Below are 21,916 nucleotides of genomic sequence, written 5' to 3' on the forward strand. Positions count from 1 at the left end.
GGAGAGGCTAGATTCAGACAAGATAAAAGGAAAAGATAAGGGTGGTGAGACACTTACATAGGTTGCCCAAAGAGGTGGTGAATGCCCCATCCTTGGAAACATTCAAGGTCAGGTTGGATGGGGCTCTGAGACTCCTGGTCTTCGTGTGGTGGCCTACCAAGAGCAGTAATGTTGTGGGGGGCACACACTGGTCAGAGGGCACTAAACCATCCCATTGCTGGCTGTGAGGCTTAGCTGATCAGCCCTTCCCTTCTACTGGGTCTCTCCCCTCTTAAAAAAGATGCCTTAGTTAGAGAGACATGAAATATTAATCTGTTGTGCCATTTATTCTAGTGCAGCTTATCATGCACTGGAATCCCAAAGTGCCCTAGGTTTTGTCTTAGCCTCTTACAGATGCTTTGAAACTGGCATTTGGCAGTTGTCCTGGTGATTTTATAACACCCAGGATTTTAGGATTTTTGATGCATATTGTGCATAAACTTGGCCTTATATGGGATAACATGAAATTCCATGAGAGAGAACAGATGGATTTTCTTTTGCTCTGCTTTTTCTTTCCATCTAAGGGAAGATTTGTCAGTCTAATTTTCCTTACTGCCTTTTCTGTGGCTAGAAAGAGGAAAAGAAATGCCATGAGTGATCTCACTTAATAACAACCAGTCTTTCATAGCCTTTGTATCAGGCAGCTCTGTTGAAAAGGATTTAAAAATCAGCATGTCTGTGAATCTTTCTTTTCTTCTAAATTAACCATATATTGCACTTTCATAAACAATTATTTCAGTCTCTTCACTTCTCAAACACAGTATTATTTATCATTAAAGGCTGCTTTGCACATAAAACTATTAGGATGCCCCTTATTAGAGTGGCTTACTGCAGCTCCCTTTCTAATGAATTTTTTGCTTTATGACTTGCTGGCTGAGTTTGAGTTACTTTAAATCACACAATTGATTCAGTGTTCAAAGTCAGTTTATCAGACCGTATCTTCATGAAATTGCCTGCCAGCAGAGCAGCCAAGGCAATGAAAAATTAGGATGGAAAACAAAGTAACCTTGTTTTTATAAATTGTCAAACGTTTGGGCTTTTCTTCTGCAACCCTTAAACTCAGAAGGGTGGGGAGCTTCTGACGCCAGCCCAACGAAACCAAAAACAATCCTCTGGAGTGGTACTGCTTCCTTCTGGAAGGGACAATGGACAGCCTGGGACTGGGGCAGCTTCTCTGACGGGTTTGTCACATGGCTGGCTCCCTTTTCCTAATTTTCCAGGGAGATGTCTGCAAATGCCTATGCTGTAAATTCATTTTGTCAGTGGAGTGCACAGGGAAGGTGTCAGGCCCCAGGAAAGCCATTGCTGATGCTACGAGCAGTGCATGTGAGTCTTCTTACCTGTCATATAAAACTATGTAGCAGCAAAAGACACTTTACAAGATATCACAGTTGAAGTGATGATGAAAGTCATCATTGGAGAGGATGAGGTTATGGTGGACACTTCAGGAAAAATGTTTGTCTTCTCTCAGCTATCCTGATCTTACCTCGGTGAAGCAGAAATCAAGGGATGCCATGAGGGAGACATTTAAAATTTAGTTGGGTGCAGAGCTGGGGGTGGTTTGTACATCAGAGATCTGAAGTCACACAATGATGGCATCATTTAGGTTGGAAAAGACCTTTAAGGTCATGGGCTCCAACCATTAACCAGCACTGCCAACCCACCACAAAGCCACGTCCCCAGGTGTCACATCTGCACATCTTTTAAATATCTCCAGGGATGGTGACCCAGGCACTTGCTTGGGTAGCTGGTTCCTAAAGTCAAGGGCAAAAGCTCACTTGCCCAGGGATCAGACAAACATCTCATCACCTTGATGATCAAATTTATCTGCTTTTATTTTTCAGTGCATCAGTCACAGCAGCTCAGTTGGGCCAAGCTTGGTATTACACATACTTCAGTGGTTTGTAGGCAGGGACAGAATCTGACCCTTTAACAAGAAAATTCCATTATGTGAAATCTCTTGGTACTTATGGATTAAGAATTACTATGGTAAGTACTTCCTGAATGTGCAAGTGCTTAATTTGGGTACTTGGACAAAAATTAAGCACCCAAGTTCTTAATTTGGGTACTTGGACAAAAAAATCCTTGCACTGTGATGCAGTATAAACTTACAAATACTTGAGTGTGCAATGCTGCCAAAACAATTAGTAATTTTCCAGCAGAACAAAGAGTTAAATAAGTAACCAGGAAAAAATTCTGATTTTGAAAGAAATATCTCATTTGCCATTTCCTTCTCAGAGAACATTATTAGTATTAAATATACGTCAGATCTTTATACAAGTTTTAGTCACTTTTTAAAATAGAAATATGAAGTGTTTTCCCTTCAGGGTTTTGTTCTGGAAGTACTAAACATTTGCATCAAACAAAGCAGCTTGAAATTGAGCAAGGGAAACACAGTTTGCTCTAACGTCTCATGAAACTATAGTAACACAGACCAAATTTTGGTTTTAAAGGAGGTAGTGCAGCCACACTTGGAGTCAATTTGTTATGACTGCTAATAGAACTTGATTCTATAACCAATGAATACTGCTGCACTGTGCAATAATCACATGAATAACTTCATAGGACCAAGTCATATTATCTGAAAAATAGATTTATTTTTTAAACTTTAAGAATACTTTAGAGTGATTTGTCACACAAAGCTTTTCCAACATTGTACATTGCATCTTGGATGTTGCTTTTGAATAACCCGATGCTCAGTATAAAGCAGAATTTTCTGGTCAGACACATCTTCCATAATGCTACAAAAATCCTGTCGCTCCCACAATGAAACATTCATGTTTTTTAAGTGAAGAATACACTGAATTGTGTCAGGGAAACCAAGACATTAAGAAAGAATGGAGATTGACTCTCTAATTTGTATCATACAAGACACTGCAATTGGCATTTGCAGTTAATTGTAGAAGTCCTTCACAATGAAACATTTTGGGTAACTTGGAAGAAGTTGAACTTGAACTTCAGTATATTCTTCATTGAGTACAATGAAGATAATATTTCAATTGTTCAAATTGTAAACAAAGTTTTCTTAGTGGAAAATTCTGATTCTGCAAAAGTTGTTTTTATATTCGGAAAGGAGCCAACTGTTTAATGCCAAAAAGACTTTTAATCAACTGTTCAGTAGAGGGTCCATATGGCAGAAAATAAGACCTGTAGTCTTTGATCTTATTTGGGTTTCATCACAAAGAAGGAAACACATGATCAAGATTACTCTGAACTGTAATTAAATGTTGTCCTCCTGTTGACCCAGTTATCAAAAGCTGCTTCTTTATGTGAGCTGGAAAAATCCAAGTCAGATTGGCATGACAAAGTGATGCATCTGGGTTTGGAAACAAGGGATGGGCCAAAAAAAGGGCAGAAATGCATTAATTGGCACTTTGATGGTGCTTGATGAAAAATACATAGAGCAAAAGCAGAAGGGGTTGTAATTAATTACTTTTTGCTGGAACCTTAGATCTTTGGGTGTTGCTTTAATATTTTCTGTGGAGCAAATAAACAAAGATCTAGTTAAATTAATCTCAATAACTTTGTCTCCACTCTGAGGAGCAGGTAACAAGCCTTGCATTACCTGGCAAGTAATGGAAATCCTCAAGAAAAACCCTCTGGTAGAAGATGGCTGGGTTTTTAGGTAGAACAAAGCTGAAGCTGCCTGCCCAGAAGTTGAGGACTGGAGGCGTAGAATGTGAAAAAATGCTGAGGAATGGAATTGCTTGCAGGCCTTGCTGTTAGCAAGCCTTAGCTTTGTATCATTTCCTGATCAGCTTTTAGAGTAAACCTGGTGTTTAGATACTCCTCTGAAGATCACATCCCCCATGACCAAAAAAACCAGACCCAGCCCTGTGTTCACAGTGTGGGGCACCCTTGGGCTGTGCAGAAGCTGCAGGTAAGATGTGGATGAGCCAGGAGTTGCTTTCTAGGTCAGGCACATGAAATACATCAAATTGGTGGCTACAGAGCATTTATTTGGCTTAGGAACTGAGAGCACTGGATCTGAAGGACACAGGACTCATGAACAGGCCCCTGTTAGCACAAGATACAAGAAAAAGGAATTTTGGACTCAGCGCTGTAAGTTTTGCGTGTGAAGATTATCCAGGGGTTTACCAATTGGATTAAAGTTTCTGGTAATAAATAGTGGGGTAGATGATAAATGGAGGAAGAGACAGGAGATGGCAAAGAACTATTAAAATCTGTAAATCATGATATGAGTGCCTGTTCTGGATTTAAATGTGTTAATATAAATTAATTATGAACTTACAATCAAAGGGAAGAGTAGATTATTTATGGAAGGGGTATGAAGTAGCATAATCTAAAAATAATGTAGTTTGGGCTGAATAAGAGAAGAAATGGGGCCAAAAAACTTCCAGTCATCTATCTCCAGCTTCCATTTGTTGATGATAATTTGTCTGAGTTTGTTCTCCAGTGCTGCAGAATATTACAAGATCAAAAAGGCTGACCCATATGGAAATTTCTGCTGGAAAATAAAAGCTATTCCTGCTGCTTTTCTGACACGAGTGAGGAAAACAATGCAAATCACAGGAGTATGGAGAAATGCAGCTGAAAAAAATAATTTTAGAAGAACTTCTTCTTTTTCCAATGCGTATATACATACACCCTTCTGTCTGGGCACAGACACCAAGACACAGGTCTTTAAGAGCAAAAAAATCCCATGAAAAAAAGCTGATGGAATTTATTAATTTTTAAGACTATTCTCACTTAAAAAAATAAAGGTATACATGACCCACCTCCCCAAGAAAAAAAATCTGAAACATTTCAGTTGAAATATGCTGAAAGAAACTCAAATAAAATATTTACCCCTACGTCTAAGTTTTAGACTCTGAAACAACTTAAAGATATACAGACATTAAATGGAAGCAAAACTGTCCTTTATATCTCTAACCAATTAACTTGATGTTGTATTGTATTGAGATACTACTTAGATCTTCATATCTGGTAATGTGATTTAATTTTCAGTAAGGTGTGTAATACCAAAAATTACAAATAATTACCACCTTTGAACAACAACATTCTAAAGTTGCAAAACTCAGTGGGGATATAAAGAATCTCTAAATGTACCTGAATAATCTGCAATAATTTTTATGTTGAAATAATTAATCTAGCTGTCCTGTAATTGGAGATGGACATTATCATCTTTCCTGGGCATGTATAATTTGAAGAGTCTTTCTCAAAATCTGTTAAAGAGTAAAACCAATAAAACCAGTTCATTATTGCAGCTGAAGAAACAAATTTCTCTTCCAGCAATACTAATCTCTTACAGTACCCATCTGCCAAGATGGTTCTAGTAATTATAGTTCCTTATCAAAATGGAAACCAGGTCTCTTGTTGATCAAATTCCTAATCTATCTTTGGCACTGGCTGGGATGTGAGCTGGAAGGAAATTAAATGCTGATGCTTAAGGCAACACTTTGATTTAAGCCTGTCTTAAATTCCTTGGCATCACCTTTAGAAACATGAGTGCTCCATTCTTTATTCTTCTTATTTCTCTGCATTTCCTGAGTTTATATGATTTGACTACCAAATTCTGAGTTCAGTCAGCTTTTGAAAAAAAAGTCTAATTTTTCCTTCTACCCCTGATGAGGGAGAAAAATGACAGATATGCAAATGTAATCATTTTGCCCTATGGGCTCCTTGCAAAATCTAATTCTGCACATGAAAACAGTGCTGCAAACAATTTCACAATTTCACTGGAGAGCAGATATCAACCTCACAGGAAGTCTACTTCATTGTGTTCTCCATTTTTTCCCCTCACTTGTATAAATTTCTGTTGTTCTCATGTCTCCACTCCTCCAACTTTAAAAGTTTATACTTTACGATTCAAGATACATAGATTTTCTTTAAGGGAGAAGTAGTGTAGTTTTTGTGTGTTTGATATAATTTTCTATTTCTGACTATATGTAACTTTTGTAAATAGTCATTCTGATGAAACAGAAGACAAACAGCTGTACTATATACATATACCCCATCTGATGTGTATATCATATTTTTTCCAAGATACTTCTCCAATTTCCAGCAAATTTTAGTTTAGAAACTTTCTCATCTAGAAATTGTATCTACGTAATGTTGTCTAACTCTCTCTAACAGACCTTTCCTTCTAGGAAGCCATCTAGTAGCTTTCAGAATTTATTTATACTTTGGGCATCCAAACAAACCAGGATTTTATAAAATAACAGGATGTTATGTCCTGCAATACAATTAGGCACTACATGTGCCTAATGATTCCCTCACTACCTGCTCCACATCAGTTATGTTTTTTTAGATCTCTATCATGTCCTCAGTTCATCTCTATTTTCAAGATGAGGAAACCAAATCTTTTTGATTTCTTCTATAGCACAGATGAGTCAGAAATAGGAAACAATCTGACTCCCCTTATCTATATCCTTTCTAGTTGTAAAATCTCATTTTTGCAGTGGCCAGAGCCTCTCAGAAGACTGGGTACACCACAGGCTGATGGAGTACCAAAAGATAGTTTATATTCCCTTCCTGGTCCTTTTGCTGCTCAGGGGATAGAAAGCTTCATCTTGCAAACTCTGTCTGTGAACGCCTGATGACAAAAGCTGTTGAGAACATGGAATTAAGGTCACTTCACCATGTGCACTGCTCTTCATTCATCTGTGCTGCTTTTCTCTTGCTGCTTTGTTAGCTGGGCAGTTCTGCCAGATCTTTCTCTAACTCCTGGCTAGTGAGTTAAATACTGTCTCTCTGAAGCCTTGGCCCTCCCAGATAAAAAAACCCAAACTCAGAAGTTTGGGTGATAGAAGCATACATGCCACATCTCTTTGAAGGTTTTTGTTTTGCTCCCCCTCTGCTTCCAGTTGTTCAGCACCCTAGAACGAAAGAAAGAAAAATAAACAGAAGAATTCTTTTTTTTCCCAACTTATTTTGCCTTCCAGATTTTCAGGCAAACCATTTCCTTCAGTTATAAACTGAAGGCAGAGAATACAGGTAGGTTCCCTGATCTCCCTGTGGAGTCTTCATGAGCAAAATTTTCAAGACCAGGCTATAAAGACAGCTGCAAGAAATGGCAGAATAACTGCTGGGAGTGGGAGTTCTGTTTAAGAACTCCTCTGATGCTGCAACCGGAAAAGCCTGAGACATGGGATCAATTTATTCACAAGGAGTCCTTGCTGGCTTTGGCACATTTCATTATACAGAGTGAACAATAATTGGTCTCATTGGTATATAGATCTTTTATATGTGTTTTTAAGGATGGAGATACATCACATGAGTATTTTATCCGGGCTCTTGGCACATGGCAGCTGAACCCAGCAGCAATGACAGTATTATTTAGATTAGAGTTTATATATAGGTATGCTGTGAATTTTCACTTTATTAATGTCTTTGCCAGACTTCTTGTCTTCTATGCAGTATAAATATGAAATTAAATCATGTAAAGAAGTGTAGCCTTTGTTGTACAACTCCATAGTATCAGTGGAAGGGTGGCAGGAGAAACCTGAGGAAAACAGAGAATATAAAGGGGAATGGAAAGAGCACAAAAAGAAGAGGAATATGCAGAACAGAGTGCTACATAGTGTTGAAGGTGGATTTAAGAGAAACAAAGCTACTCAAAGACCAAAAAATATTTTCTTGACTCCCAGGGAACCAATTTAAGCTTCTTGGGAACTACTGACATACAAAGCTGTGAGGAAGAACAGAGAGCAGAAATGTAAAACATCCATGCCTATGGCAAATAATTCTTGCAGTAGGCATGAGCTGGCCCTGTCTGCTGCTCCCTGCTGTTCAGAAATGTCTGCGAGTGATGCAGTAGGAAGTGCAGGAACACATCTGCAATGTACCACAGAAACCTGCCCTGGCCATTTGAGAGACCAAACACCCTGGGCACTGCACAGTTCTGCTGTCCCTGAATGTCAGTGTGGAGCTGTGTTAGTGGTTAAGATGATGAAATAGTCTGTAGAGCAGGAAAATGTGATTTTCCACACGTATTGGCACATCTACAACATTCAGCATGAAGGATTGTTTAGAGACGTACTCATTTATTCCAGATTTTATTCCTAACTCAAGGAATAAACACCATTAATTCAGAGGCATTCACTGAAAACCTCAGATCTGCATGATGTGCAGAAAATGAAAAAAAAGACTGCAGAGACCTTTATCTTTGAAGGCTTTTTTTAAAATTCACACTGACAGTCAGTAACCTCACGCTCCAAAGATTGCAGCATTTATTCATGTAGAGGTTAACTGCAGTCAGAGGAAGCGGTTTAGCCATGCTCAAACTAATCCAGAATTGGGACAGCCTGTCGGTTTAGGTGGCAGGGTGTCTGGGGAGCTGTGCCTCGGGCATTGCCTGATCCCAACGTCCCAGCATCCCCATCCTCCCGGCTCCCTGAGCCAGCCTGGCAGCTGCGATACTGAGCACTGAACAGGGTCAGGGAAGTAATCCACCAGCGAATTTTGGGCACCTGTAATACATTTTGCTTTTCTCTTTAAGCAGATCACTGGTTAGAAGGAAAATCAGGAGGCTCAGAGCAGCTAATGTAATCTCTACCTACATTTATTGTATCCAATCATTACAACCACAGCTTATTAATAGCAATAATTGAAAAGAAACTTTGCTTAACAGTGAGGTTTCTTTTCCCCTTAGGCTGCCAAAAGCGTTGCTGTATATAATCTCATTTTTCAACATCATTTCATCTATCAGGCTGGCTATAATAGGTCTTTTACTTCATTTTTTAGTGCTTAGTCACCCAAGGAAGTTTTTTTCTGATATTTTTATTCAAGCTCCTCTATCAAGACAGCAGAAACTGGAGCACACATAGAGCCAGACTGAAGAGAGAGCTGCACAGGGGAGCAGGCAGCTGGCTTGTCATCCTTAGCAGGTCCTTTCCTGACATCCATTTCCCATGAGCATGGCTGCAGCAAGGTACTGTTGGCTCTGTTTTCTGAAGGGACAGGAAGGGAGGACCCCTTTCACTCTGTGGTCATATCCCCCAGACATTACTGACAAGGATCAGATGGCAGATTGCCATCTCTGAGGACAATTCCCTTCACCCTTGGTTCTGTCTCTGATCCACTGACAATTCTCAGCCAGTCACTGAAGTCTTGCACATTTCTCATACACCTTCTGATTTTGTTTTTTTCTTATTGTCATATTGACAAAGACATCCTTCCATTTTCTGATTTTGTTTTTTTCTTATTGTCATATCGACAAAGACATCCTTCCATCACTCATTCTCTTTTTTCACCCCTATATTTCTAGTTCCTATTTACCACAGGTGAAAGAGAAACACCAATGTGATACTGTCAAGCTCAACCTACTTAGTTCCCCAAGCAGGGGACAAGATGGAGGGGAAAAAGCTGCACCTGCAGGGCTCACACATGAGAATTATCTGGGATCTTCACCATGCACAGTGAGCTGGCACAGCCAGTCCTGGAGGAACATGAAATTTCTCTGTCCAGTCTGTCTCTGTGTTGGGTGATGGGCAGCACCTCAGTGCCAACATGTGATGGTTCCACCTGAAGCAATCAGCTTCCATGAGATGTTGGATGTTTTCAGAATAATGCCTCCCCTTAATCTCTGTTAGTCTGTACTACTCAGGGACTTTTGGCTAGATGTCAACACAGGCCACCAGCAAATTTCTCCATGATACCACCTTCCCAGCAGTTTCAGACACTGTTCTCCAGTGGCTTTTTGATCCATGGCCCATTACAAGGTTCACCTCACTGTATTTGTATTATCCTATCAACCACAGCTCACGATGCTCAGTAACTCAGCCCTCAATCAAGGCAAAGTCATGATTCTCCTGTAATATCAGTATTTATAAACAAGTGTATAAATAAATGTGTGTCTGCAGGTGTTTAAATCTTGTTTTATATTCACTTAACACCACATCTCAACTGCTTTTTGTAAAAGACAATGCAAAAATATTCTCCTTGTCCTTTTCTTTGGGTAACCCTGAAGTGTATGTGTGTGCATGTCTGTTCCAGCTTGCTGTGGATTGGTGTCAAAGGATGCCAGCTAAGGGCCACAGAAGTCATTCAAGAGATTTGACTGCCCTGACCATTCCAATGTTCAAAACAATTCCCTCATTCTGCTAATTCACTTTCAAAACATGTTCCTACTCTGACATAACTCTCTCTCTTGCAGAGAGAATCTATGACAAGCTTGCAAATCAAGCTTCCCCTCTGCATCTATCAGTAAATTGTCAAATCCCTTAAAATGTAGCAGCTGCCATTTTCTCACAATATTAAGGAGAGGGATTGCTCTTAAAGAAAAGTAAGGAGGAGAGGAGGGTTAGTATTTTACTTTCTCCTTTTAGCCAGGCACTTGTGCTGTCTTCTCCATGGTGGTGAATCTTCTTATGGAACGTGTTTCCTATTTCATCAGTTACCTGTCAGCGACAGCTTTGGGTGATCTACAGCTGACAGCACAGCAGCTGTCAGTCAGGAAGAGCCAGGACGGCCGTCAGGTGCCCACATTTCTGTTTCTGTGGTTGTACTGAAAGCTCCAGACCACCATCTTTCTTACAGGGAATCTGATGTCTCCGTGTTCGCAGACATCGTTCCATTCATATCCCATAGATAAATGTGATGATGCCTGTGTTCTCAGACAGCCTGAAAAGCAGAAAGATTCACGAACTTATTAATTTTAAAAGGAATAATAAATTATAGTTGTCAGGCGTCAATGTTATGTAATATCAAGATACATTACCTCTGCTCATCAAAGCAGGCAAGAGTGAGAGGTGATCAGAGATGATGTCAGTAGCAGAAGTGAGCTGTTCTGCAGGACTGTGCAGCCTGCTACTGTGGCATTCACATTCTCTGAACCGAGAGACATAATTCCCTCTCTCAGGATTTTTCCTGGAGAAGCACAGAGAGAAGGATCAAAACAATCTTTATCCCATTTACTGTGCCTGTGTTTGTCCCCATGTGGAATGTGTTTGGAGATTGTTTACCCAAGGTGATTGCTTGATTGGATTCTGGTGATGGTTGTTTGGATTCATGGACCAATTGGATCCAACAGCTCTGTTGGGACTCTCAGCAGAGAGTCACAGGTTTTTCTAGTTAGTGATAATTCTTGTTAGCGTAATATAGTGTAATATAATTGTAGTATAATATAGTTTAAGAAAGGAATTAATTAGCCTTCTGAAATCATTGAAGTTCAGAGCTCATTCTTCCCAGGTGTTGGGTCGCTTTTGTGATATTCTACCACAGAGACTGTATGATCTTCGTGTGGACTTCCCTTGCAGCCAGGTTTTCACAAGCTATTCTCACTGGCATATTCAAAGTGGGACATCAGAGAGCAGCTGCTTTGCATGCTGTCCTATATAACTGAGTTGCTTCAACTTTTCACAAGCCTATTTTGGGACTTACCAAGAGCTGAGCAGAAGGACAGCTCTCTTCTTGTAATGTCCCCTTCCACAAGCAGAGCTACTCTCTCTTCCATCTTCTCCCATGCAACCCACACTCACATTTGCCTCTCACAGCTTGTTTCTGAAGCTTTTCCACACAGTGTCTTCAGCAGCTCATAAGGGGGAGCAGTAGCAGATGGGTTCCTTGCTATCAAAGGAATTACCATCTGTTACTTCTCTTCTCAATTTTGTGCACTGCTGGCAAGAATGTGACTGTTTCTCCCATTCTCCCTTGATCCTCTGCTGCCCAGTTGGGCAAACAAAGGCAGGCAAATAGCAGCAACCCTCTTTCCTTTTCCCCCTGCTTGTACTTGTACTTGTGAGCAAGGGTAGCACCCAGCACCCAAAGGTGGCTGTATCCCCACTTCATATTATCTCCATGCCAAGCTCCATCTGCTGTGCCTTCAGAAACTGCTGATCATTGAGAAGGCATAAAAAAAGCCTAGCAAGAGAACCTCTCAGAAACTTTAGCCCCCTCCCAAATGGTAGCACATATCAGGAAAGGCTCTGGCATGATAGGATGGGTTTACTCTCATCTTACACTATATTAATATTTCCCAGCTAGATACATTCAGATAGTTATTGTTAAAATACAACACAAGCTTCCTGTATATCTGCATTGACGAGACTTTCTTTTGAAAGAAAAATGTTTCACCCAAAAAAACCTTACCATGTTCTCCTCCAGGACACCTCTAGGAATTTAGTAATGTTTTGGGGACTGTAAGGTGAGGGTTGGAAACTGTTCCATGCTCATGATGTTTTTCTAATTTGCAGGTTTAGTTAGAGTCCATCTTTCCTGGAACTCAAAAGTCATAAGTTAATTCAATAATCTATTGGAGGTGTTTTTGCTTGTTTGTTTGTTTTTGTTGGTTTTGTTTTGTTTTGTAAGAATAAAGCCCTTGATTGTAAGGAAATCTAGAACAAAATACCAGCCAGTCTTGATCTAGCTCAGAAAGCATAAGGCAAATGAAAATAGCCCAAAATATTACAGCAAAACAAACCACGCCTTAGAAAGTTTTATTGGTTTCAATTTTTTTAGAAGGTTAGATTTCACAATACAGAATTCACAATAAATAATTTTATGCAGTATCGGTTTCAGCTATTGCAATCAATGTCTGTAGGTTGAATAATATATTACAAGAAAAAGCATTTATATATCTAGAGAGGATTTTAAAGTAGTTAAGTTTGCAGTACCCTGCTTTGTGGTAGAACAATCATTTAATCCAAGATGAACCAAAAGTGACTGGGAAAATTCCCACGGAAGTCAGTCTCCAGTTTAAGATCTTAATCTCCTAATTGGACTTTGACTCCTCTCTTAGCTGAGGAAAATAATTGTAGCTTTGATCCAGATGCCTTCTTTGTAATCCATTGTTTTAATGCTTTGAATACACACCACCCATTCGGTATTAGGTATTTTGATAAAAACCTAACAAAATCCAAGTTTATAGGACAGTGTCATAAACCTGGCATCTTTCCCAAATGCCACACTCACTTAATAGAAATGTACTGTAATTTTCTTTGTGTTGTGTGCTCTGCATTCATTGTAATGTGTGTTTAGAAGCTGAGTGATGAAATGTTAGCTTAGAGCTCTTGAAAAAAAAATCACTAAATTGTATGCTTTTTATAGTATCTGAATCAATTTTTCCTCACATTATCAACACAGTGTTACAATTAGATTCCACATAAAAATTTCAGTTTCTCTCTCAGTGATCACTGTCTGTAAATGTTTTGAGTCATTGATGCACAATAAGGAATGTAAGGCAAATGCTAGCTTTAGCTGAAATAAGTGGCTTTTGAAGCTATATTTAATAGGTGCACTGCAGATTCTAGACTGTCAATAGCAAGGCAAGTCACATTGTTATACAGAAATTCGTTCTTCCACACTAATGACTTCTGAGGAGAAAAACTAGTCAAAATGGGATCATAATCTGCAGTCTGATTTTTATTTTACAGTCAGATCACATTTCAAATGTGGGATCTACCTATTATTCTGGTTTTGCCAGCTGCTTTTGCCCATGCTGTGGTGACCGAAGGAAGCTGAGGAACTGAGCAGCTCTGCACATCCACTCACTCCAAAGCTGTTGGCAGTGACTTGACATAATAAAAGGAAGAAGGAGACTGGAGGAATAATGTATAACCTCACTTCACTTCCCAGAAACACACTAAAGATGACTGAGAAATTGATTTGTGAGAGAATGGAAAAAACACAACAAACCAGAGGGTTTGAAAAGTGCTAGAATAGAACTGCCAAGAAAAGAGGGCATTGTCCTGCGCCTTTTGGCATTGAGGACAGCAGCTGGCTGGGGAATGTAAGCAGCCATGAGAGGCTTTGGGCATCTCTGCTGGAGCAAAAAGCCTCTGCTCTGTGTGTTAGTGTTCAGGAACTCATAATCACAGAATATGATTATATGCAGGTGCTTTTATTTGAAGAGCTCTGGGAATCAGGGGTACAGACCCAAATCGGACTCCAACATAGTTCCGAGTGGAACATGTTTTACATTCTATTGTTATATAATTACATATTAATTATTAAACTTATATTGTTCTGTTGTATACATTGATCTCATCCAAGCATGGATTTCTTGTGATGCCCTCTCAAACCCCCAGACATATTTTCTCATGATTCTTGTTATGATTAAACAATAATTATATCTAATTACTAAGCAATCATCACATCTAACAATCATACTATTTATCATATAACGATTACACAGGTGCCTTTTCACATGATCTAGTAAAGACAAGGCATAACATTTTCCCAGGGCCTACTAAGCTTAACTTTCTTTCCAACTCCCCGAATTCCCCATTATTTTAGAAACCTTTTACTATCATGTGCAGGGACTGGGTGTTCCAGACAGAAACACCCTTGGTCATCCCCACAGGTGCTGATTTATCTAGGCTAAATTGCTGACAAGTTGTTTGGACAAAGGATTGTTAGTGGGCATATCTTCCTTGTGTCACAGGAAAGTGCACAGTAGATTAAATAGGCATAATAAACCTTTCTGTGCTCCTTTCAGCCATTTTTTATTTGTGTTCTGAGTCTCTGCATAGAGTGGAAGAGCAGTGTCCTGGACCTTGAGCCTGGGGGCAATGCTGCCCATTAAAAGACTCAGCTTACATTTGTGGAGCTGAACCAAGACCCATGTGCAACCCTTGCTGAAACAACACCATTTCAGGCTGAAATGATTTATTCAGTATAACGGTTATAATTCACATTCTTTGCTGCAGTCTGTAGGTTTTCTATATGCAAGTGTCAGTCGGCTGTTTAGTTATTGCTGACTGTATTTTCTAATGTCCTTACACTTAATTTTTTTGTAGTTTTCTTGTAAAACTCATTTTTGATTCTCTAACCCCTGCTCACTACACAGAAGACATCCTGCCAACTATTTTTGTGAAATCCTTTTCCCTGATTTCCTTGTTGAAGTGTTCTGTTTCAGTCCATTTTCCTTTCAGGTTCCATATGTTCTACACAAGTGGTTTTCAACCTCCAGCTTTTTGGAGCTGAAAATTATTCTGGTGAAATTACAGTTTCCTGTTTATCACATTTAAGTCCACCTGATAATAGGCTTAAAAAAATAAAATTATGTACATTTTCAGATCCTTTAAAGACAGTTCACAGAGGACTCACATAAGGACGCAGATGTTTGAAAGACTCTCTTCTGAATGCTGACACTCATTAATCAGAGAAACATCATTACTTTTTATTATATGTATTATTGTTTATTAGCTCCTGTGTTCAGTTTCTCTTAACATTCTCCATAAACAAATTTTCTTAAAACCTATTACCATTTCTATTGGACTAGGATCTCATAATATCTTTTTAAATTTCCTTTTCTTCCCAGTGTCTCTCTTTTATCTCCAGCTGACCATTCATTACAAAGGTGGTGTTTATATTCAGTGCTGGAGAAAGATAAAGCTTTGGCAGTGTAACAGCCACTTGTTTATTTCCAAACCAGACCCAGCACAGTTCCCATAGAGACATCTCTCTGTGCTTTTCCCTTATTTTCCCCTTCAGGAAATCAATGCCATTTTCACTAACAATGACAGATTGGTCCTCATACCTTTCTTTTTCTTGTTGTTGTTTTCCCACTTTGGCCACTCTGGTGAGCCTGCAAACAGTGCTAATTAGCAGTTGCTTAGATCTGGGCTCTGGTGCTCTGAGATACTCCATAAAATGGACTCACAGGGATGTCTGTGCATGCTGCAGGTGCAGATTCAGCCTTCTGCCATACAGTACAGGCTGCTTTTACAGCTGCATTGTCACCAAGGCATAGAACCAATCAATCATTCACTTCGTACAGGTCATTAAATGCTTCTTAAATGATCTGAAATTTAAATAATTTCTTGTGTAAGATTTGATTTGTATAGTTTTCCCTGTCCTTGAATATCTGATTGGCTAAAAGAATGTGTAATCAGTACGGGAACCTATTATCCTTGGTTTAGGATTCCACTAGTATCACATGTCAGGAATTCAAAGGAATTCAGTTTCATGCCCATGAAATGGATGCAGTCAGAAGGAAGATTATTTTATGAAGGTATGTGGAGTGGCATGTAAACTAAATTACTTGAAACTTGTTTGAAATATTCATGTGAAGGTGGTGCACAGGGCAAAATGAAGGAGATAACAATGCAGGGTGATATGCCAACCTTTAATAAGACCAGGGTATGCTTTTTGAGCTTGGGGAGGCAGAAAACCTAAGAGCATTGCAGCAGGACTTAAACCAATGTGAGCTGATCACACAAGGGCAGTAAAATTATTTAAAATGCCAGTATCATTGTTTTAGGGATACCTGTACTGAGGAGTGAGCTCCTAAAGGTACCAGAACTGTGATTGAGACCAGAGCTTTGCTGGCACCACTCTACAGTAACTTGAAACCATAGTTTATCACAGGCACTCCAGAAAACCAGAGATCTCCATCAGAGGAGGTCCCACTGCCTCTCTTATGAGATAATCCCTAGGGAATGACCACCTTTGGGTCATGCTGCAGCACCTCCTTCTTTAATGAAGACTTTGGCTAAAACTTAGATACTATTTATATTATAAGATCATCCATCTTTTCTCATCTCCACGGAATCAGGAATGAGGCAAAACCAGAGCTCCTGGTAACAGGGAAAGGACCTTGAATATTTTCCAGATCCATCAGTGACCTTAGTAGTCCATTATAAATACAGATGGAGGATCTTGACAACAGAATGTAGGTGCTGGTTTTTAGGCCTAAGAAAAGAGACGTGAAAGGTGGGATTCACTCAATTAAATATGTATGTCTGAAGGCATCCATGTGTGTGCTGCCCAGCCCAGGTGTAGTCAGTGCAGAGAAACTGACAACTCACAACAAAAGTCCCCTGACATCTGGGGACTTTTCAAAGAAGTCTTTTAAAGAAGTAGATTTTTAAAACAAATACAAGTATCACCAAAGAATCCAGGTTGATACTGTTTACATTTTAGGAGGCAAGAATTGGGATAAGTCGGCACTAGTCACAGCAAATCATAGGCATCTTGGTGTTTTTAATTCAGAGTAGCTTGAGGACTTCGCAGTCACTGTGCACTGCTGCACAGGGCACCACACCTGCCTTTCACACTGCACTTTTTTGGGGGGTGTTGCAGAAAAACCGAGACACTGTAAAATGCCAGATTTCCCCTCTGGGGTGCAGATGCTGAGAAGAGGTGAGGCTGCCCTTGGCTTGTGAGCGAGATTGTCAACAAAATGATGTTAAGTGGCGTCACACCAAGGCTTGATTAGCTGTAGGCATCCTGTTGTTTCAGCCAGTTTCCACACTATCGTTGACCCAAACGCTCATTTTTAGCACTGGTCTCAAAGATGTTTTCTGAACCATTCCCATGCTCAATAAACATTTCCATGCACAGTGGCCTAGGTGCAAAGTTGAGAAAGGCAACTAGACTAGAACTTGTAAAAGCTCTTGAGAGAACATTTTGCTTCTTAGAATTTTGAGCTTTTTTTTTTTTTTTCCTTCTGATTTGTGGAATCTCTCATTGTCTTTGAAGAAAAGGGTATTGAGGTTAGCTATATCATGGGAATTACAGGTGGGATGCTGGTGTTCTCTCTTTTGGCATTCATGCATCAAAGAAAGCCACTCTCTCTTCTCATATATTAATATTCACACTTGTTCCTACAATAGAATTTATTAAAAATGTGCATTTTGGAAGTGGTTTTCAAGCTAAAAATTGACAAAATGTCCATTACTATAACTGCTTCTTCCATGAATGCTCTCTAGTCAATGAGAAGTGTTTGTGCAGGCTGGATTACAATGTATTAGTTATGTATGCATGCACATATATTTATAAAATTGGTATATGCCACATACTGTATGCATATATTGTATAACTAGTGTTAGTGCTTCCATTTGCAGATCTCAAAGAAGTTTGCTGAGCAATCTAATAATTTTTATCTATTTCTTAGTAATGGGGAAGCCATAGTAGAAAGGGGATGTGGCTTGTTTAAAATCACATTATCAGGTCAGCAAGAAAGGGAATCTCTGTCTTTAATTTCCAATACAATGCTGCATTGGTGGGCAGTGACATCAATCTTTTTACAGGTAACTTCTATTTAAAACACCTCCATCTGGAAATTCTAACTCAGCTGTCAACCTCTAAAAGAGTACATTTAAAAATAATAATAAAAAAAAGGTCTGTAAACCGTGAAAACCAGGTCCTGCTAGTACTTAGAGCAAAACTTGACCAATATCAATTCAAGCCTATTTGCAGGCCATAGTTTGAAGAAACAGTAAATTGGAGTCTAAAACTCTGAGTATTAAAAAAAGGGGCTATGACATTCATCCAGGATGAACTCACTCTTCCAGTTCAAACACGTAAAATGCGCCTAATCTGGTGTGTTAACTTTTTACTGGCAGGCTTTGTAAGAGATCAGTTTACTGTCTGTCTGCACCACTCCAATTTCATGCCGGACAAGTAGCATCTGTCTTTCTGCAGTCAGCATAAAGCCAGCATAAAACTGACATAATCTGTGCATCAGGTCCTCCGGTTAATTTGACAGAGGAAACAATGGTGTGACCGCATCTGAGCTGACTCAGTTTTGTCCTGCTGTCTAATCAGTGGCAGTGAGACCTTGTGTTAATGGTGATGGAAGAGCAGCCCTAGCCCAATGCCCCGACCCCGCTGCTGTTTCGCATTCAGGTTGCCTTGACCGTACCCAAACGCCCTCAATTCACCGGGGGCAGGGAAGAGAGCAGGTAACTCTGCTTTCCCAGTTTCCCGAAACAGCAGGGGGATACTTGCTGCCGCCCCCCCGCTCCCGCAGTTTGCTGGGCTGCATCTCGCTTTCTGCTGATACCCGCACCGCCGCCGCTGCGGCCATGGCTGCAGCAGGATGAGCAGAACCGAGCGGCGCTGACACGGCGGCGGAGGGGCGGGAGGGGAGCGGCAGAGAGGGGGTCGGCAGGGAGGGGAGCGGCAGGGAGCAGCCCCGGGCGGGAGGGGAGCAGCCCCGCGGGCGCAGCGACATCCCGGCGCGCCGGGGCCGCCTCCGCACCGCTCCGGCGGTTCCGCCGCTGCCGCCGCGCAGCTTCCCCGCCCGCTCGGCGGCGATGCCAGACCTGAGGACGCTGTCATCTTAAAGAGCGCAGGGGAGGGACCGTGTGAAGGGAGGAGGCGGGAGCCCAGCAGCAGCATCTCCGCGGGAGCCGCCGCACGAAGGCGCGCTCCCGGCCGCCCCGCTCGCCGCCCCGGCCTCCAGCGCGCCGCCGCCTCCCCGGGCAGCGGGGCTCGCCCGCCCGCTCGCCAGCCCAGGCGCCCCCGCCGCCGGGGCCGCCGCGGGGCCGGGGGAGGCGAGCGCGGCCTCGCCGCGTCCCGGGCGGCCGGCGGGGGAGGAGGAGGGGGCCGCGGCTGCGGCGGGGCGGACCGCGCTCGGCGGCGGCTGCCGCAGGCGGCCCCGACCCCGTCCCCGTGCCCGGCGCCGCTGCCGCCCCGGGCCGGCCGTGCCGGTGCCGCCCCTCGGCCGCGCCCGCCCCCTGGCTGCCTGCTCGGCGGCGCGGCAGAGCCGCCGGGGCTATGGCTGCGGAGGAGGTGCTGCAGGGCGCAGACCACTACAAGAGCGAGATCGAGCGGCTGACCCGGGAGCTCTCCGAGACGACCCACGAGAAGATCCAGGCGGCGGAGTACGGGCTGGTGGTGCTGGAGGAGAAGCTCACCCTCAAGCAGCAGTACGATGAGCTGGAGGCGGAGTATGACGGCCTCAAGCAGGAGCTGGAGCAGCTGAAGGAGGTGAGCCAGCCGGGGCTTTTGTCTCGCCCCGCCGCCGCCGGGGGCTGCGGGCAGGTGCGGGGCGCCCCACGCGTGTCCGTGCCCGGCCCCGCGCCAGCCGCTGCAGGTGGGCGAGCGGGGACGCGGTGCGCGGTGCGGAGGAGGGGCTTCCCGGGGCCGAGGATCAGCCGGGACCCTGGAGCTTAAGGACGGATTACACGAGATCGCAACCCCCTCGCCCTGAGAAACTCCCCCGGCGCTCCCGCTCCTGCCGCCGGCAGCCTCAACTTGTGGGGACGGGCGTTTGTGGCTGGGGAGGGTCCCCCCGGTCCTACCTGCGCCGCATCGCCCAAGGCTTTTTTAGGAAGAGCAAAGGAAACAGCGGGATGAGAGCTGGGCCAGCGCAGTGCATAAGGAGTCGGGATCTCTGTAAACAGCTGTCTGCAGTGCGTGAGGAGAGAGACAATTCCTTTTGAAGTTATTTATAGACCCGCTTTAGTCTGCCAGTGAGGGGAACCGCTGCCATTGGGGGGGGGGGGTATACAACACTCTCGAGGTCACCCATCAGTGGAAATTAAACTTCTGCGTCATGCTGAAAGGGTGAAATATTTGACTGGAGGAGTGATTTGGGGTTATCTTTCAAATGTGTTTTTGTAACGCTCAAAAGTATGAAGTAGGTGGGTGTTACACCTTGCCTTTCAGCTCTGCTAAACATGACCGACTCTGAAAAAGCATCACCGTCCCTATGTTCATCCTTAAGGGAAGCAACTTGAGGCTGGTAACAGTGCACGTAGGTGGGAGCTACAGAAAGCTGTGTGTGCACACGTATGCAGCACTCACAGCTCTGCACTTCATGCTGTTTTTAATACCATCTCAGAATGTAACTGACTAGGTCTTGTAAACAGAAGGTAAAGCATCAAACAGATATTCTCCCAAATTTAGAATGTATCTTTTTTGTCCTAAAAAAAACCCCCAAAACAAAACAAAAACCCCTGCTGTATAGAATGTGCAGAAATTCTGTTAGAATTAATGCCATTTCTATTAGAAACCATGAACATATTCCATATGGTGGAAATGCACTTAAAAAACTTATTTATGTTTATATTCTTTATAGAGTACTAACTGATGCCCTTTTAGAAGTGTTTTTAATAAAATAAGGGTTTCATTTTACTTGCAGGTAAATGAGTTATGCCACAGATGGTTCAATGTCCAGAAGAGTTGAGAACATTTTATTTTCAATATGAAGAATAAAGCTGTTTTTCAGAAAAACTTATTGATCTCCTTAAACTTGATCTCTGCCTCCCTGCCCCGCTGAGCCTGTGGAGTAGGCTCAGGACTTCTGAAACCAGTAATCACAGAGTGAGGGGTAGAGATACGTAACTTGCACTGGAATGAAGGCTGTGCTGTTTGAAATGACCTGACAGTAGTAGAGGAACAGAATTAAAAGGGGAATGTGCAATGCTGTTTCTAGGGAAAAGAAGAGGAAGAAGGAGATAAGCAAGGCTGCAGCTAGCTGTTATTTCACCATAATCATGTACAAGAGAAGACTGATGAGAAGCCAGGATGACACATGGGTGCAGATAGAAGAGATAGTGCAAAGAATCGAGTAATAATCGAAATTATGAAACTAGAGGGATTAATCAAGGCAATTAATTGAAATTAAAGATGGGCACAAAATCTCTTCCTTGAAATCAGTGGGATTGTATGCTCTGCAGCCCAGAATATCTCCTGTAGGGCCATGCCTTCATGCTGTGCCAGCCACAGCATGGATACTGGGGGGATGTTCACAGAGGGAGGAACATGAGAAATCCCTTAGCTTGCCTGATGCCAAGCAAGAGTGGAGCTTCTTCAGTTTCCAATCCAGACTCAGGGCTCTCAATTCCAGAGCTCTCCTTTGCAGCAGGTAGGGCGTTTCCATCCCTCACCTAGGCTGCAAGCAATTGTTTCCTTGCTTTTAACCTTTGTAGCAGAAAACACTTCGATTCTTACTTCACATGCACTCTGCAGAGGAGAATTTTCTCTTAGCCCGTCCTCTCGCTGTAATTTGTCTTCTTCTGTGTTAGCACCTCCATGATGTCAGTTCCCTCAGCACAAGTCAGATCTGTAATGGTGAGACACAAGCAAATGGTGCCTCTGACACCACCAGTGAGGCAGAGTTCAAGTAGTGCAGGCAAATTGTCCTGTGGAGTGTAGACGTGGCACTGTAGGGTTTGTCTGAAAGATCTTAAGGGGGCAGAGAAGTCCAAAGAAACATTTTTGGTTTAGTAAAGCACCATCC

At 42.2% G+C, this 21,916-nt stretch overlaps 1 protein-coding gene across 12 annotated transcripts in view; it reads left to right on the forward strand.

The window, feature by feature from the left end:
- The first annotated feature begins 18,905 nt into the window (after positions 1-18,905).
- The window catches only part of BICD1 (BICD cargo adaptor 1), a 164,693-nt gene continuing 161,682 nt past the window's right edge, over positions 18,906-21,916 (forward strand). For 2 of the 12 annotated variants that reach the window (XM_072923518.1, XM_072923519.1), the window contains exon 1: positions 18,906-19,659. In XM_072923518.1, the coding sequence (XP_072779619.1) occupies positions 19,447-19,659 (213 nt within the window). In that variant the 5' untranslated portion in view covers positions 18,906-19,446. Of the gene's footprint in view, positions 19,660-20,815; positions 20,908-21,916 lie in introns of those variants that run through there. The other 10 variants (XM_030263275.4, XM_072923520.1, XM_072923521.1 and 7 more) reach the window with 8 other exon arrangements.

This window comes from Taeniopygia guttata, chromosome 1A (assembly GCF_048771995.1).
Source record: "Taeniopygia guttata chromosome 1A, bTaeGut7.mat, whole genome shotgun sequence".
Lineage (NCBI taxonomy): Eukaryota > Metazoa > Chordata > Aves > Passeriformes > Estrildidae > Taeniopygia > Taeniopygia guttata.